General features: G+C 31.1%; 2 protein-coding genes across 2 annotated transcripts; one reads left to right on the plus strand and one right to left on the minus strand.

Annotated features, from left to right (window-relative positions):
* Positions 1–638: 638 nt before the first annotated feature.
* LOC137807918 (pentatricopeptide repeat-containing protein At3g48250, chloroplastic) lies at positions 639–3314 on the minus strand. The gene is made up of 2 exons (XM_068608771.1): positions 1235–3314; positions 639–904 (listed from the first exon to the last, which is right to left on the minus strand). Exon 1 carries the CDS (start codon positions 3245–3247, stop codon positions 1337–1339), a length of 1911 nt encoding a protein of 636 aa, XP_068464872.1. The 5' UTR covers positions 3248–3314; the 3' UTR covers positions 639–904; positions 1235–1336.
* Positions 3315–9577: 6263 nt separating this feature from the next.
* LOC137807919 (protein DEHYDRATION-INDUCED 19 homolog 6) lies at positions 9578–15126 on the plus strand. Its single transcript, XM_068608772.2, has 5 exons — positions 9578–10050; positions 12103–12245; positions 12585–12662; positions 13339–13550; positions 14793–15126. Exons 1-5 carry the CDS (start codon positions 9975–9977, stop codon positions 14896–14898), a joined length of 615 nt encoding a protein of 204 aa, XP_068464873.1. The 5' UTR covers positions 9578–9974; the 3' UTR covers positions 14899–15126.
* Positions 15127–16477: the final 1351 nt, after the last annotated feature.

Genomic DNA, 16477 nt, shown 5'->3' on the forward strand with positions numbered 1-16477 from the left:
TATATATATATAAAGTATATGATTTTGTATGTTTGTGTTCTTACGAAAATAATTGTTTGTGTATTATTAATTAAAATGTTTCATTTTATATATATTTTTCTCATGAAAAATTATTTCAATAATTTATCCTTATAATTGTTCATGATAATATGCTATTAGTACTTATACAAGGAGAGTATAGGTGCATGAGCACTACATGAAAGATATTAGAGATTTACTTTTTACTTTCTTTTTGTAAATATTCGTGAATGTGTATTGTTTATATTTAAATTATATTTTGAAATACAAAAACTCTTCATAAAAATATACTAGAAAGTATTTTAATTCTTTGGATTATTTACTAAATAAAAATAACTTATCTACATTTTGTCCATTCGATATTTTTATCATTTTTTAAAACTTTTGCATATAAGGTATTTTCTTAACAAATTTAAACTTGAATTGGTTTAAATTTTAATGTGGTAGTAAAAGAAATAGATTACCCGACCTACAAGACCTTGAATGCACTTTATTTACTGATCCAAATTTCTAATCTCCAAAACCTTACTAAAGCAATTATTGTTGGCACAAAATTTAATAATTTTTTATCATGATATTGACATGAATTAATTATTCATCACAAAAAATAACAGTTAATATTGTGGAAAACATTCAAAATTATTTTAAAGATTAAAAATTAAGAACTGGACAAAGTATTATTCATAAACATCACGTAATTACAGTCCAGAGTAGAATTTCTTCAGCCAATTTGGTTCCTTTATATTACTGTAGCTCAAAGCTCATCAGAGTGTCCTTCCTCTCAACATGAGCTTTTATTTTCCCTCTTCAAATTAACTTCAAGACCTCCTATGCAACTAGATATCTTGTAATTGCAGCAGTAAATTCCAGAACATCAAATCATGTACTGTACAAAGTTAGAAAAAAAAAAATTAATCCCCTAACAAACTCGTCTAAACATTAGCATTTGCAAAAACAATGAGCTAAAGTTAGCATTAGCAAAGATGGAAATCTTCTAAACAAAACAAAAACAATAACAATGAAGAGCTTAATATACATTAGAAGATCATCATTGGAAATAATAACAACATTCTTTTTCCAAATTGTGTAGTCAACTCAGGCCCTTGTCGAAACACATTTGAATATGACTATAAAGTTAAAACATTACGTGCTAAAAAAGATATCAATGGAACATAAGAAAATGAACAAATATTGGAAGCCAAAACAGTAATTCTACCTCAGTTTTCATTCTATAAATTGCCAAGCATGTATATATCCATCTCTGTTAAATGAACAGAGAAAGGAAAATAGCAAGTAGAACCCTTCTTAAATAATGACATTACTGACTGCTATTGCCGAGGCTGTGCACCGTGCAATTCTCCATTGAATTGAAGAATTCAAGGATTTCTTTGCGTTTACTTATATAGGAGGGTATCTTGCTCAACAGATCTTCAGCGTCTGAGAGTCTACCTTTTCCAAGTAAAGATTTAAAAACACGAAGGTAGATCAAATACGACCGGGAACTTCCCTTACTCTTCAGGAATTTCACAGCATCTTCAACAGACCCAAAATTAGAAATATACTGCACAAAGGGTTCAAGAATTGGTGTGCATTTGTGTTTCCTAGTCAAACAAAGAAGGTTAAGAGCCTCCTCAAATTTCTCAATTTCCAATAGATTTACAATCAGTTTCTTATATGTACCGTGAGACGGAGATGCACCGTGTTTAGTAACAACCTTTACAAGCAACTTGTATGCATCATCTATTCGCTTCTGACCAAGAAAACTGTCTGTTAGAACACTTAAAACAGTAGCATCCAGATTGCATCCCTTTTCAATCATCTTATGTAAACATAGTAATGCCTTGTCAACTTCACTCGCAACACAATACCCTTGGACCAACAGGGTCCAAGTCTTGGTATCAGGGATGCAACCACAAGATTCCATGTCCTCCAGTACTTTACATGCTTCTTCAAGCCTCCTCATCTTACAAAATCCAACAATCACTTGACCATATGTGATGTTATCAGGTTCATGACCAGCATTTCTCATACGATTAACAATATCCTCAGCTTCGTCAAGTTTCCCAGAACTTGCCAAAGACCTGTGGATCCCATCATAGATTGCCTTGGAGAGAGTGTGCCCTGTTGACTCGTATTTCTTAGAAACCCTGAAAACTAAATCCAAATTTGGCTTATCACTTTCAGAGATACTATTCAAAAGAAAGCAGCAATCCTCAACTGAAGGCTTATATGAACTATCCATCATAAGCTCATAAAGCTTGACAGCATCTTCCATCATCCTATTCCTTTGAAGTATTCTTGATATCTTTAGGTAAGTATCAATATCCAATTCATGATCCACACTCTTCATCTCCTCGATGACACTCCAAAACTTCTCAATTGAATCTGTCCTCGCCAGAACTCTTGCAAATGCATTATAAGTTATTGTATTATGCTCATAACCAGATTGTCTCCCAACCCAACGAAAGAACTCGTAAGCCTTTAAAGGAGTGTTTCGAAGCTCTCTCAAAACCCTTATTATAAAATTATCCGAGAGCTGAATATTAACCTTTGCAAGTTCACCCTTAACACCATCACCCCATTTAGACACTGAAATGATGTCAACCACATTGGCAACAACACTTTGCATTGCATCTTCCCGGATACTTCGATTATAGAAGTGGATAAGAGACGACCGATCCTTGTCCATCTTTTTCCTTTTAAAACCGGCTAAAATTGGAAAATACATTTCTTCGTAAAAATAAAACCCCTTTCTCTTCATAGTCCATAGAGTAATCCAAAACTGTTTTATCGTCTCCTCAGTGGCCAAGACCCTAAGAATTAAACCATATAGTGTAGAACTTGCTCTAAACCATTTTTTCGTACTGACCCAATCGAAAAAGCACCATGCTTTTTCTGGGTTTGCTTCCAACCGCTTCAAAATGTAAACAACAGTTTCATGGGTCAGGGATGGGTAGCATTTTTCTAGCTCATGCTCTAACCCCTTGGACCAATGGCTGGTAAAAATAAGCTCGGGAATGGGATTTGGTTTCGAAGAAAAGTAGAGCTTCCGATGAATGTTGGGAAAGGGAAAATTGTGAGAATGATCCAAAAGGGGAGATGGAGTGTAAAGAGAGAAATGAGTCACCTGATTCTGAGTGAGTTGGATAGACCGAGTTGCAATGAGTCCCCTGGCGAGTGGCGAGTCGACGGATCTGAGGTTAGCAACAATTGCCTTCAAACGGTTCATAGTATATCAGATTCAGTTCAGAGGGACAGCGCGGACTTTGGAGCATTGCATTACGGGCAGCTTAGGCGAAATTCAAAATGGGTTATGTAGGGTTTAACATTAGCCACTTTTTTCGGGAACGGGTCCGGGTCCGGGTCCGGGTCCATCCACGGGTTGCCATAACCGGATTTTGCTAATCTTATTTATTCCGGGTCCATTTTTATAACAATTTATTATTTATTATTATCATAATAAAAGGGGAAAGAGTTCATAGAAAAATATATTAAAAGAATAATCCACTAAAGGGGTTCCGGAAACAGAAAAAAAAAAGTCTTAATCAATTTTGAAAAATTAATTTTAGTTTAAAGATAAATAAATTTAGTACTTCCTTTTATCCCAAATCATTATAAACTTGTTTTGCAATAGTAATGTTTAAAACTATTTTCAGAGTAATTTATAATATGTTTCTTTATTATCATATTTTAAGAATATTTTTATTTTTAATTGTCTAACTTTAAACAAAAATTAAGATTATATTAATTACATTTTTATTAACTATATCTTTATTTTCTTTCTTTAGTTAATTTAAACTCATAAAGAGGATACAAAAAAAAACTGCATTGCTATTTTATAAAGATTGAGAAAAAATATTTAGTTTCTACATAAAAATCTTGGAAGTCGTATAGGAAAAAAACGCATAAATAGTTTTTTAGCTTTTAAACCCAAAAAACCACAACATCTTTAAGTTTGTTTTTGTTACTTCCATTTTTTTTATTACTCGTTATTCCATGCTTTGTAATATCTTTCTCTCTTCATCTTCCCTTCCAAATTTTTTGAATAGTTTAAAGCTTATAAAACAAAAACAGAATCAAAGACAGCCTACATTTTTTTATTGTATAATTTATCTGTTTGCTTTGAAGTTTATCGACAATGACATGATATGTCGATATATAAATAAGACGAATGTTGTGCTTAATTTTGACTTTTAGTTAAAAAGTCATTGAATTATTTTAATTATTTTTAAAAGAATAGATTCTAGATATAACTGAATTATTTTAATTATTTTTAAAAGAATAGATTCTAGATATAATTGAATTTCATAAGATTGATATTCAAAATTTATATTGATTATATTTTTAATTTTTAACCATTTTTTCCCATGGTGATATTTTTTTTTATAGTTTAACATTTAATAGGTATTAATGACAAGTTTCTCAACCTATTTCTCATTCTAGGTCGAGTACAAAACATGTTTCTTATGTTAGGTTGAGTCACTACACCATTTTTTACCTTAGATAACACCTAGAAAACGTTATCTTAACTTTAGACAATGTTTTGTCAGGTGTGGAATATGCAACCGTGAGTTTAGGTTTAGACAATTTTTTTTGCAGTCATAGCCTTATACTGGTAAAATAGACAACGTTTTTGAGAAAAAAATTTAGACAACGCATTTTTAATGTTACCTATTGTTTAGGCAACATTTTTTTAAATGTTGTCATTGGTAAAGGCAACACTTATTTACATGTCGTCTATCTTTTTAGGCAACACTTATTTACATGTTGTCTTTTATACAACATATTTACGGATTTTTTTTTCATAATGTTTAAGCAACACTTATTTACTCGTTGTCTGTCTTTTTAAATAATATTTTTGTACATGTCGTAAGTATTTTTGGACAATTTTGGACAACACTTTTTTAACGTGAAAAATTATGAAATACAACTTGATTTATAAAATTACACAATATGCAACATTTTCAAACTACTTTAAATGTGCAAGTTGCATTTTCCATTGTATACCAAAATAGTATAAGTTGTAATCATTACAACTAATTAGAGTTAGGGAATCTCTCAAAATTTCTACATTTCTTCAATCGATCATAAATTTTTCTCATGTGCAATGTTAGTATTATCTTAACGTCCATCCTTGAACAATTAAACAAAATGTACAAACTTTTTAAAATATTATTAAGCTTATAAATAAAATAAGATAAATACAAATTGAATGCAAATTATATGTCAATACCTGATCCAAATAAGGATCATGAGTGGAAGTAGATGAACCTGGAACAACTACACTGTTTTCTTTCCTTAAAACCCGTGACATCATATGTTCTATATCCCCTCTTTCAAATTTAGGTTTTGTTGCTTAAGCACAAATTTCACAACTTCTTCTAAACCCTCAACCTTTTGAGTCAGAGAGTTCACTTCAATAGCATACCTTTTATGGATAACGACAATTTCTTAATTCCTTTTTAATATTGGTGGTGTCACAGTCCTTCCATAGCAACGAACTTGATCAATCCTTTCTTTTCCAAACATTGATTCAAATGTTTTTTTTTTTCATATTTCACTTTATGCGTTTTGCATGGAACCTTCAAGCATAGACTGAAATATATGTACATATATCGAAGTTAATGATTAAAAAAAGAAGCACATAGACACGTTTTATAAATTAAAATAAACTTACAGTGATATCTAGTGTTTCTTCATCCACTGCTTTTCCTTTCGTAGTAGGACGACTTTGACGTGTTTTTATAAACATTTTAGCTCTAGTGACTTCTTCACCGTCCTTTTTTGCAGCACTCTATAAGAATTGAAAATTAATAGTAGGCATTTGCCATTTTAAGCTGCAAAAAATAATGATATAACTAGATTTATACGATGAGAGAGAAACAATTAAAACAATACCGATTGAGCTCGAACTCTAGCAAAGTTTATTGGTCCTATTCGGTGCATATTCTTTTGTGTTTGTCTATTCATTGCGTTTTTTTTCACTAATGTTCTATATTTTGGGACAAGAAAAATTATCAGTATACTAAACAAGAGTTCTAAACAGAAACAAAAACAAAAACAACAATAGCAACAGAAACAAAAACAACGACAAAAACAAACAAAACAGAAACGTAAAAGAAAACGAATATGCGATAACAACATTATAACACCTGGATAACAACATTTTCCCGATATGCAATCAAATTCTTGAAATGATGTTCAGGAACGAATGGTGGTCGATGTTTCAGTCGTTCCTTCATGGTGAGATATTTAAAAAAATATTGTCTCTTGATATAACATTTGTATTGTCTCCATGCATCATTTATGCCACAAAATATTGTTTTCTCTCCGTTCTTAGAAATATAAGTTGTCTTCCACAACTACGCATACAAATCCCAATTCAGTAATTATTTGGAACCATAAAATATAAAATTGGTATTCTGACTCAGGTTTAACATCAACAACAACATCAAGTCATTCTCTCTCATGATGAAATGAAATTTTGTAATATAATAATTGTGATTTTATAGGACTACATAATTTTGTAATGTGATAATTGTGATTTTATACCACTACATAATTTATGACGAATTAAAAAATTCCAAAATGCATACCTAGGTAGTCCATCTTGTAACTTCCCTTTCAAGATGGAGATTGTTAGCTTTTGATAGTTAAAACAAAAGCATTTAATAATCTTCTTCTTACATGTTTATTGAAATAATTAAGAACTTGAATCAAAATTAGAACAATAAAAAGTATACCAAGAACATCTGACTTTAACCTAAAAGAAAGAAAGAAAAATCTAAAGGCAAAATAAAAAGTGGGCCGTTTAGGCTTAACGTGTACTGATGTACTCTTCTTGGGCTATAAAAATATTATAATGCCTGGATTTTAGTCTGGGGACACCTGCGCGACACATCCATACCCACTCATTCTTATTCCTATTCAAAGATGGTGATGGCTCACTGCATTATTTTCCCATATTTCTAATTTCCACCATTTTCTAAAAGGTTAGTTTGTCTCATTATTAATTAAATTTTTTAATAATTATTTTTTTATTAAATTTGTCTTAAATAGAATTTCCTTATTTAATTGTGTTTTCTATTCATAAGATTTAAATTAAAAATGTTTAAATTGCTCTCAGATAAACCTAAACATTGTGGTCTCTTCCTCTAAAAGGGTTGACATAACATGTCATGAAAAACGCAGTGTAAAAAAGGCTGAAAAACTATCATAAATTTAGGCTTTGCCGTGTTTTCCATTGCACATAACAAAACCTATCAAACTAGCTTTTGGTATGTTTCTAGCAAAAGACCACCTTAAAGTTGAGAAAGCTTTTTAAGGTTGGGTATTTTGGCCACTTGATGCATAGTCCCTATGTGATAAATTGTCACTGCCACGCATTACCTAGTTTCCTCCATACTAAAGTACCTTTTTTCTCCAACTCCTTAACTCACAAGTTCTTATATTCTTTCTCCTACTTTTACTTCTCTCATCCCATTGCCTCTTTTTCTTAGATCCACTTCACACGGCTTTATCCGTACACATAATTTTCAAGTATATTCTGCTGTTTCTCTTTTCACTTAAATACCTAAAGTAGTGGATGAAATATTAAATGTATTTACTATCTTAATCCTCCTATGCTTAACATACATAGTGTTATTAAAAAATACAAAAGAATTTCAAATTATTTAAGGTATGCATTTTTTTTTATCTTAGTCTGCATTCCTCTAGAGAATGGTATCTTAAATTAAGCATTCGATTACTTTCTGGACCACTTTCACTGACTAAGAAGTATCGAATTTTTTAAAGTTACACAGACAGTGAAAGGAAATGCCGGAAAACGTTACTGGGGAAGATTAAAAAATATGATTAGACACGTTGAATTTGTCTTTACAGTTTTTGTAAAAAATAACGAAACACATTACAGCCTCGAAGCTCAAATCTGTGTACATTTGGATTCACCTTTGTTTTTTATGCACCTAATGACTTAGAAGCAAAGTTTTCTCAGTTTTAGACAAAATCAATGTCTGAAAAGTCATTAGGTTAAAAATGGCGTTAAAAGTGGACAAAAATTGGAGTGGGTAAATTAACTGCTCCAAGTTATACGTGATACAACATTAGCTAAAAAATTATACTCACGGGTAAGTTTAAGGACATAGGGTTTAACTTTTCTTTCTTTCATTAAAAAATATATATTAAAAGATTAATTTACAGTAATCATGTTAATAAGCCAGAAAATACACAAATTTATTTCATGATTTTTTTGTTAAGAAATGTTTTGAAATACTCCCGTAATTTATTTTAGCTGGAATATATTAACATACAAAAACTTTGTATGACTCTCGTATCTTAGTTACTTTGTTCAGCCAGTAATTTAGTATTTTTCAATAATTTTATAATAAAAAATAACAATTAGGTTAACTCTATTTTCTTAAGAAATATCTTATTAATTATATAATAAGTGCTTGATTCCACAAATTTGAACCCCATAAACACAGCATCACAATTCATAACCGTATCTTAAAAACCGAAGATATAAATAGGAAAGCAAAATTATACAAAGAAGCGTGACAAAAAAAAAGAGAGAAAATATTTGTTAATATATATCAAACTTTAAATTATCTAACATCTATATAACGTTTGTAACTAAACTTAGCATAGACAAAAATGAAAATAAATATTTTTCAATTTTCAAATAAATCATAATAATAAAATTATAGAATGTACAAACACTAATAAAACATTGTAAATGTATTTTTTTTATAATTCTTAAATTAACATGCAATAATCATTAAAAAAAATAAAAGATATTTATTTTTTAAATATAAATTAATATAGTTTTATTTTATAATAAAACTACAAAATTAAATTGAATATTTTTGTAAAAGGATAAACACACTATTATTATTTCATAATAACAAGAATAAAATATTCTATAAAAGATAAATAAAATTTAATTATAATTATTTGATTTCAAAATACAAATAATTTTCTAACATTAAAATTTTAAATATGTTAAATTTATAAAATTTTAACAAAATCAAGGTACTTCCGTCTCTGTCTAAAGATACACTTGATTCTTACAACATCAGATTCTGATTTATAATATAGTTTCTCAATATTCACAATAGACATTACATTATTTAAAATATTTTTTAAATGTTGATTTGACCCATAAATAAAGATATTTATTTTAAAGTTAAGACACTAAAGTGATATTTAATTTTTCTTAAAGTTGACCTTTTCTATTTTGTATCTTTTAATTAGTGATTTAAGTACTAAATTTGATGGCATGTATTTGAAAGAAGTCCCATGTTTTAGGACTTTCTTGCATTACGGAAAATGTGGAGAATTTGGGTAGCGAAATAATTAGCCAATAAAAGGACAAAATTATGGTAGGCTACAATTAAAAATATCAAGAATGAACAGAAGTGGCAGCTGTAAAGTAGTGGACGAATATATTGTACCATTAATTAATTAATAATATAAAATTGATAAAGCATATGTTGTTTTTTCTGGGATCTATGATATTACTCTCTACAACTTCAAAATAATCATTTCATGAAAAGTTACTGAAGATGGGTCTCGTGTGTTGGGCTTTCTTGTCTTCTGGTTACAAATAATGCAGTTATTCAATTATTAGAAAATGGAAAAAATAAAAGAAAAATAATCATTAAAAATGCCAAGTGTAAGCCATCATGTTGATCTTTTTGTGTGTCGGAAAAGCATCCATTGTCAGAAGCCAAACATGACTCAGCAAGACTTCGCAACTTCACAAAGCCGGTGGTGATAAATAACTGATGGGAAAGCAAAGCCTTTATTTATCTCCTTAGACTTCACACCCCAAAACATTTTCCTCTCTCTCATCTCCTTCATCACCACCACCGCCACCATCTCCTCAACCATCAGCTACTTCACAACTTCTACTGAAACATCACAGTTTTTGTTTGGTTCAACAAGCTGCTGACATCATGGACTTCGACTTCAGGGCTAGTTTTCATTCTGTCAAACACCTCTCTGCTGTGCAAGCTGCTAGACTTCACTCTGGTACTTCATTTCTCACTCTCTCTATTTCCCTTTCTTGTTTCCTTGTTTTGTCTGAGCTATCCATTTTCTGTTTTTTTCTTTTCTTTTTTCCCTTTTATTTTCCTGTCCTGTTTGAGCTATTTTTTGTTTTTTAAAGTTCTTAGTATTCATGAACCCCACTACTTGCTTTTCATCTTGCCTCTTGATGTGAAATCCTAAGATTTTTTCTTTAGTGGGTTGAACTGGGGGAAACCATTTGGGTTGGAATTGTGTAGTCTGATTTTTTCTTTTGTGCCACTTTTTGATGAATTGGACATAAAGTCCCATTTCTTGGTGTGAGTGATTTTTGGGTAACCGTGTAAACGCGTTTATTTCATTACATTTGATTTCAATATTCTGTCAGGCTTTCCTTGTCGCAAGCACGTGCAAGTGTGATTATTAGAATAAGTGTTTTAGGTTTTGCTTAGGCTACTGTCATAATTTTTCAGAAGCATATCTTCATTATGTGACTGAATTTGAAGTGATTCACCACGCTCTAAGCCCTAGTGTGCATTAACTTCTTGTTTCTTATGAGAGCCTTTAAATTGTAAAACCCCTAGTGTTAAGACTTCTCTGAGGCAGGAAGGATAACTTCACAGGTGCTTATGAAGAAGTTAGATAAGAATGCGTATGGAAAAGTTTATTTTAATTCATTACCTCATTAATTTTTTTTCTTCTAGGTGCATATGAAGAATCTTAACAAACTCTAAAATAGTAGTAAGTTGCAATTGCACGAAAGTCAGTGTTTTGCTCTACTGTGGCATGTAATTTTTTTTCCAATGTTAATTTCGATGCCGATGAAAGGGACATCAGCCATGTCTTTTATGCGTAGAAATGATTAACTGGTGATAAAAGTGTCAATTTTATTTTCGTGCTTTAGATGTATGAACTCTACGATCTGTTTATCAGAAGTGCAATTTAATTAAAAGATTAAAAAACACAACAAAGCTTCCATGTGCTTATGGTACCATAAAACGTCGTTAAACTTGACTTGCTGTAAGACCCCTTTGTATATAACTATTAGTCTATCCTCTTTAATCTTACAACCTAACAGGATTCTTTTCTTATTATGATGATGGAAAAAGTTGAATGAATTGGAGGCTGGTCGATGTAAGTCATAAGGATGAAAAATTACACTGAAATAATGAGCCATTAACATAATAGATAGACTGTCTGAAGCTGATTGCTTTTCTGCATGTTCTGCATAGGCTCAATCTGGAATTGGCCTCCAACTATGAAGGATTTCAATTGTATGAATTCAGAATTGTTAGAGTTCCAATATGAGTGAGAGTTCCACATTATGTAGAAATAGATAAGTTGAGTAACATATAAGAAAACCTGCAAACCTATTGTCTTTAAGGTTTTAGGTTAAGTGTAATGTTATGTTCTTTTATGTAGTTGACTCAGGAAGGACCTATTGGTGAAGATCTCTCCGTATTTCTCCCTCTTGGATTTTCCAACATGAATCAAATTTGTTAGTGTTTAAGTAGAGGGAAAGAGAGAAACCAGAATGTGACTTTTTTTCTAGGTTAAGCATACAAAAAGCCTCTTAGCAAGTAGTAAGGAAATATATTGTTATGGTGAGACTTATAATTGACCTATCAATGATAGACTATCATCAATTGTCAAACTCCACCTTTACTTCAATTTAGTTTGATCCCAGATTTATGGGAAACTGCATCTATCAATTGTCATGTAAATGACTGAAGTGTATGTACAATATAGGTTTACGCTTAATGATTTGATGGTAGGTAATTTGGGTCGGTATATTTGATCATATGGCAAAGTTTTCATTTACGCTCAGAGCTATACCAAGTATTGACATGTGCCTGGAAGTTAGAAAAGATTATAAGTAAGTTCTGCTTGTGCTTATCTTTCTTGTTTGGTATTTTGGGAGCTTGTGATTATGTGCTGTTCATTCATTTTCCTATTGCTTTTTTATCTCGAGACATTGAGATGCTCCTTCTATAACATGCCCTGTGAAGTTCTTGTACTTGTCCTAGAAATAACTCACTGACCCCTTTTAAACTACAGATAATTATTCAGTGATCCACTACACAGATGTGGAAAATGATGGCCGGTGCGATTTCCGATGTCCTTCTTGTGATTTTGAAATTGAAGTTCCTCTACTCTGCTCTAATTTGGAGGAGGATCATTGCTATGCCCTAAAAAATGTGGTATGCCTTTTATGTTTCTTAAAATTTGTGTTTGGCAGAAATGACCTCTAAGTGCTAACATAACATGGTTACAGTTAAATTCGTTTTCTTTTTCCTTGATTACTTAGTATCTGTCCAACCACTTCATTATAGATTATAAATGTAGTTATATACATCTAAACAGAAATTTTCATGTATGCTTAATACGGTACAACACTGTCCTGATCTGGATCAAGTAGATAAAGGATCCAGGGATCCAGCAACCATTATATTTAACAACTGGGAAAAATGAAATAGGGACATTTCTATTTGGGTAAGTAAATCATGATTGAAAACTCTGCTTCAATTTTCTTTTATCAGGTTTGTCCCGTGTGTGAAGAAAATTTAGGGAAGGATGCAATCATGCAATTTACACATTCAAATTCAAACTCTCGAAAGGTACATATGCTTTACTTGTCTCAAATGTTTTGTGTTCTAAAATATAATCTAGCGCTTGTTTTTATGAGTGTAACACTCTTGACAGGTATTACCGTCCTTATATATATGAAATGCGGAGTTAAAATAAAAATTCAATATAATATAAGACCATAACTTCTCAATATTGAGCACAATGATGCATTATAGTCCTTAAAATCCAAGAAGTAAAATCTTAAAAGACTCTAAAATCTTTAAAAAAAGTAAATATCATTGTGAAATAGTTAAGCTTTGATAGGGATACTTGTCTTTTTTTCTTTACGTCCTGCATGATATGAAACATTTTAATTTAAACTATTGAGATAAAAGATCTCAAGGAACGTACATTTCATGCATAAACAATTAGAGGTAGGTGCCAAAATATAGTATCTAAGTGAGGGTAATCCTCATCAAGTTTTGTAGAATTAAGTTAAGCATAAACCACTTTGTAAGATGATATAAGAGTCTTAGATCCCCTAAAAGAGTCACTCGTTATGTTATACATGTACCAAACCCAATAATACTAGAGGTGAGGGGGGTGTATTATCTCGTATTCTAATCACTTTAATATTTTTATTTATTTATTTATTTTGGTGGATGTTATAACGAGCATTTGGTTTTTGTCTAACTCAATTGAATATATTGGTTTTCTTATCTAAAGTGGGCGTGGAAGCCTGAGAAATCTAGCATCTGGTCTGGTAACGCAGCAATGCTTGGCAAGAAGCTGGCTACCAGGGGGAACAAACAAGAATCAATAACGGATCCACTCTTGACACCATTCATCTGCAACTCTATTCCAAACTTAAGCAATTTCCATCCAGATGAAAACTCCAGCTCCAGCAGCAAAGATATAAACACTCCTGATGCAAAAAGGTATGCTTCTTTTTCCATCAAAGTTTGTAGCGGTGTCAATTTTGCAAAGCATGAGAAAACTTGAGAAATTTAGTGCAGAGTGCATGACATATAAAATGATTTCCTCCAAAATAAACTTTGATAGTTGTAATGAATAATAATGCATTATTACCAGGAGCAGCTCAGTTTACACTCTTTTCTCAGGACATGATGGTCCTTATCGCCTCAAGATTTTTTGTGTGTTTTCTAGTATTTAGTTAGAACGGATATGATTTGCCCCAATACTAAATTTCAATGCAGAAAATAAAAATTAAACTTGATTAAGCTACTCACAGACAATGTATTCTGTTACGGTATCAAGCTAATGTTAACTGATTCTGTTTGTTTGGTCTGGACGGAAATTAATGAAGTTGATGAGTTATAGATTAATAGAATGCTGGTTAATGATACTGTTACTAATTATGTATAACTCAGTAACTCAGTGGTTGCAGAACTTGAATTTTACATAGCAATGAAATCATTAATCAAGATATACCATTGCACAATCAGATTATTCACACTTAAATAGCTTGTATTTTGTTACGAAGGATGATTGAGATGTTTTCTCTCAAGGTTTGCCTGTAATTTTGTATTAGCATGCTACTTTGACGATCATTTTACATTCTCGGTTTTGAGGAAAATTTAGAAGAATTTGTTGTTTCTGTAACAAAAAATCAATGTTTAATTTTGTTAAGTTGTGTCATACGCTGAGTCATTGACTATACGAGACACCTGCTGAAATATCTGTATGTTTTTCACATTTCCCGAGCATGTGCTCCTCAGCAATCATACTTTGATTAATTAAATATTTGTGACGTGTAGAAAAGATTAATATATCATGGGTGGTTAATACCAATTTCTTCAATAGAGTCCAATATTTTGCATTAAATATTTCTAGTACACTTCACAGATTATAAATGGTTTTAAGTGTCAGAGCCAGCATGAAGAAGAAAATTGAGTCTGACTCCAGTCCTGACATATGCTCATGACTGAAAATTTTCAGATTTTTCCATGCATTCGTTCAATCCTTAGCAAAAAACTTACGTAGCAAATTTATTGAAAACCATAAATGAAAATGTTCTCGTTTTACCATATTATGCCTTCGAGCTTTGTAATAAGAAGCAATCTTCTATCCTGGTTATAAAAAGAGGAAGAGAGAAGTCTTCTGAAAAGTGTCCCCTTAAATCCAATGCTGAACTATTGTTTATGGTTCTGTTTTTGCAGGTCTGGCAAAGATGAAGCAGATATAGGTGATGAGCAGGATCAGCAAGAGAAAAGGCTGAGGGCAGCTTTTGTTCAGCAGTTGTTATTCTCAACTATATTGGAGTAAATGTGTTACCAGAATTTACGGTCACACGCAGCATGGATTGGTAGCAGCTCCTTTCAGATTGCCTCATGCTGATTCAACAGGCACTGAGTTTTATTGTGCTGTATGGGTTTAGGGGATGTGAAGTAGTCTAAGCCATAGTTATATGTATTTAACTATATTTCATATCTTTCAATTGAAGTTTGCCGTTTGGTATACTATATAAAAATTCGTCAATCTGCTTTAACTTTACCTTATTGTTGGTGCCAACTGATATTAGTCTGAGATTAGTTTCTTATTTTAGTCATCTCCTAGTTACTAGTTAGGCGTTTATATGGAATGGGAAAAAAGGTTAAACCCTGATAGATCTAAATCAAATAACTATCACTGTATAAGATTATGTTGATTCTGTCCAACCTATCGACAGTTTAGGAAATAAGCAAGCTTCAAGTAACAGATGTACTATTACAAATCCGTATGATCTGTTTTTTTTTTTATCTTTCACATCTTAGATGGATACTGAAAAAACAAATAAATAAAACCGATGTTGAAAGTAAAATATTGAAGTGTACTTGCGCTTTATCCATTTTGAAAATCCTTTTACTTAAAAAAAACACTCATCATATTCTTTTTAAATAGTAGTATTAAGTAACATCTTTTTATGAACACCGATAGCAGAGAGTAAACCAGTTATTTTGTGATTAGTGCCGAAACATCTTTTAAAGATTAATATTAGTTTTAATAGGTAGAGAATAAGAGTTCTTCTTGTATCATTGTTTCATACTTTTGATTGAATGAAATTTCTTTGTGAAATTCTGAGCTCATTATTCGCGAAGGTGTGATACTCTCTCACTCATTGAGTTTTATGTAAAATGTAAAATCTTAAGAATTCAAGTGATGATTATCTTTCTCACTTGCCTTGAATCAATCTCAAGTAACATGTTCTTCATTTCTCATCTTATTCCCTCTTTTACTTTGCCTTTCAGTTTTTGTCATACTTATGTTTATGTATTCTTGAATCTATGACTCAAGCTTAAACATGAGTAAATCTCGTGAACAATGAACAGAGAAAATTCATGTTTTGATTATGACTTTACAAGAAGTTGAGCTAATTGATTCAATCCCTAAACCAACTGAATTTAATGAATTGTTGGTGAGATGTCACTATGTTAAAGATCACTCTTTCATCCCATTCATTAGGTTTCATCATTTTGTGAGGTTACTATAAGATTTTGTTCAAGAATAAAAAAAGTTACAAATAATGTATTGCCAATAATTTTTATTTTTTTTATTTTCACCATAGGTTGGTTAAAACAACATACAATACGTTCAATTTCTACTAATTAAAATAAATAAATACATCTCCAATTCATTTTTTTATTTTACATTGGTTCATTCCAGGCATTAAAAAAAGTTACAAATCATATGCCAGAAACAATGACAGGGTTTAAATAACATGTAAATTTAGTTAGCACTTTAAACTTTTAATCATTCCATGCAACAAAAATAAAAAGAGGTGTGTGCTGATATTAAAGATCAATCATGATGCGAGATTCACATGTAAAAAATATAATTGTGTCCTTTTAGAATCTAACTGTGTCAT

This window comes from Phaseolus vulgaris, chromosome 3 (assembly GCF_051622355.1).
Source record: "Phaseolus vulgaris cultivar YP4 chromosome 3, ASM5162235v1, whole genome shotgun sequence".
Taxonomy (NCBI): domain Eukaryota; kingdom Viridiplantae; phylum Streptophyta; class Magnoliopsida; order Fabales; family Fabaceae; genus Phaseolus; species Phaseolus vulgaris.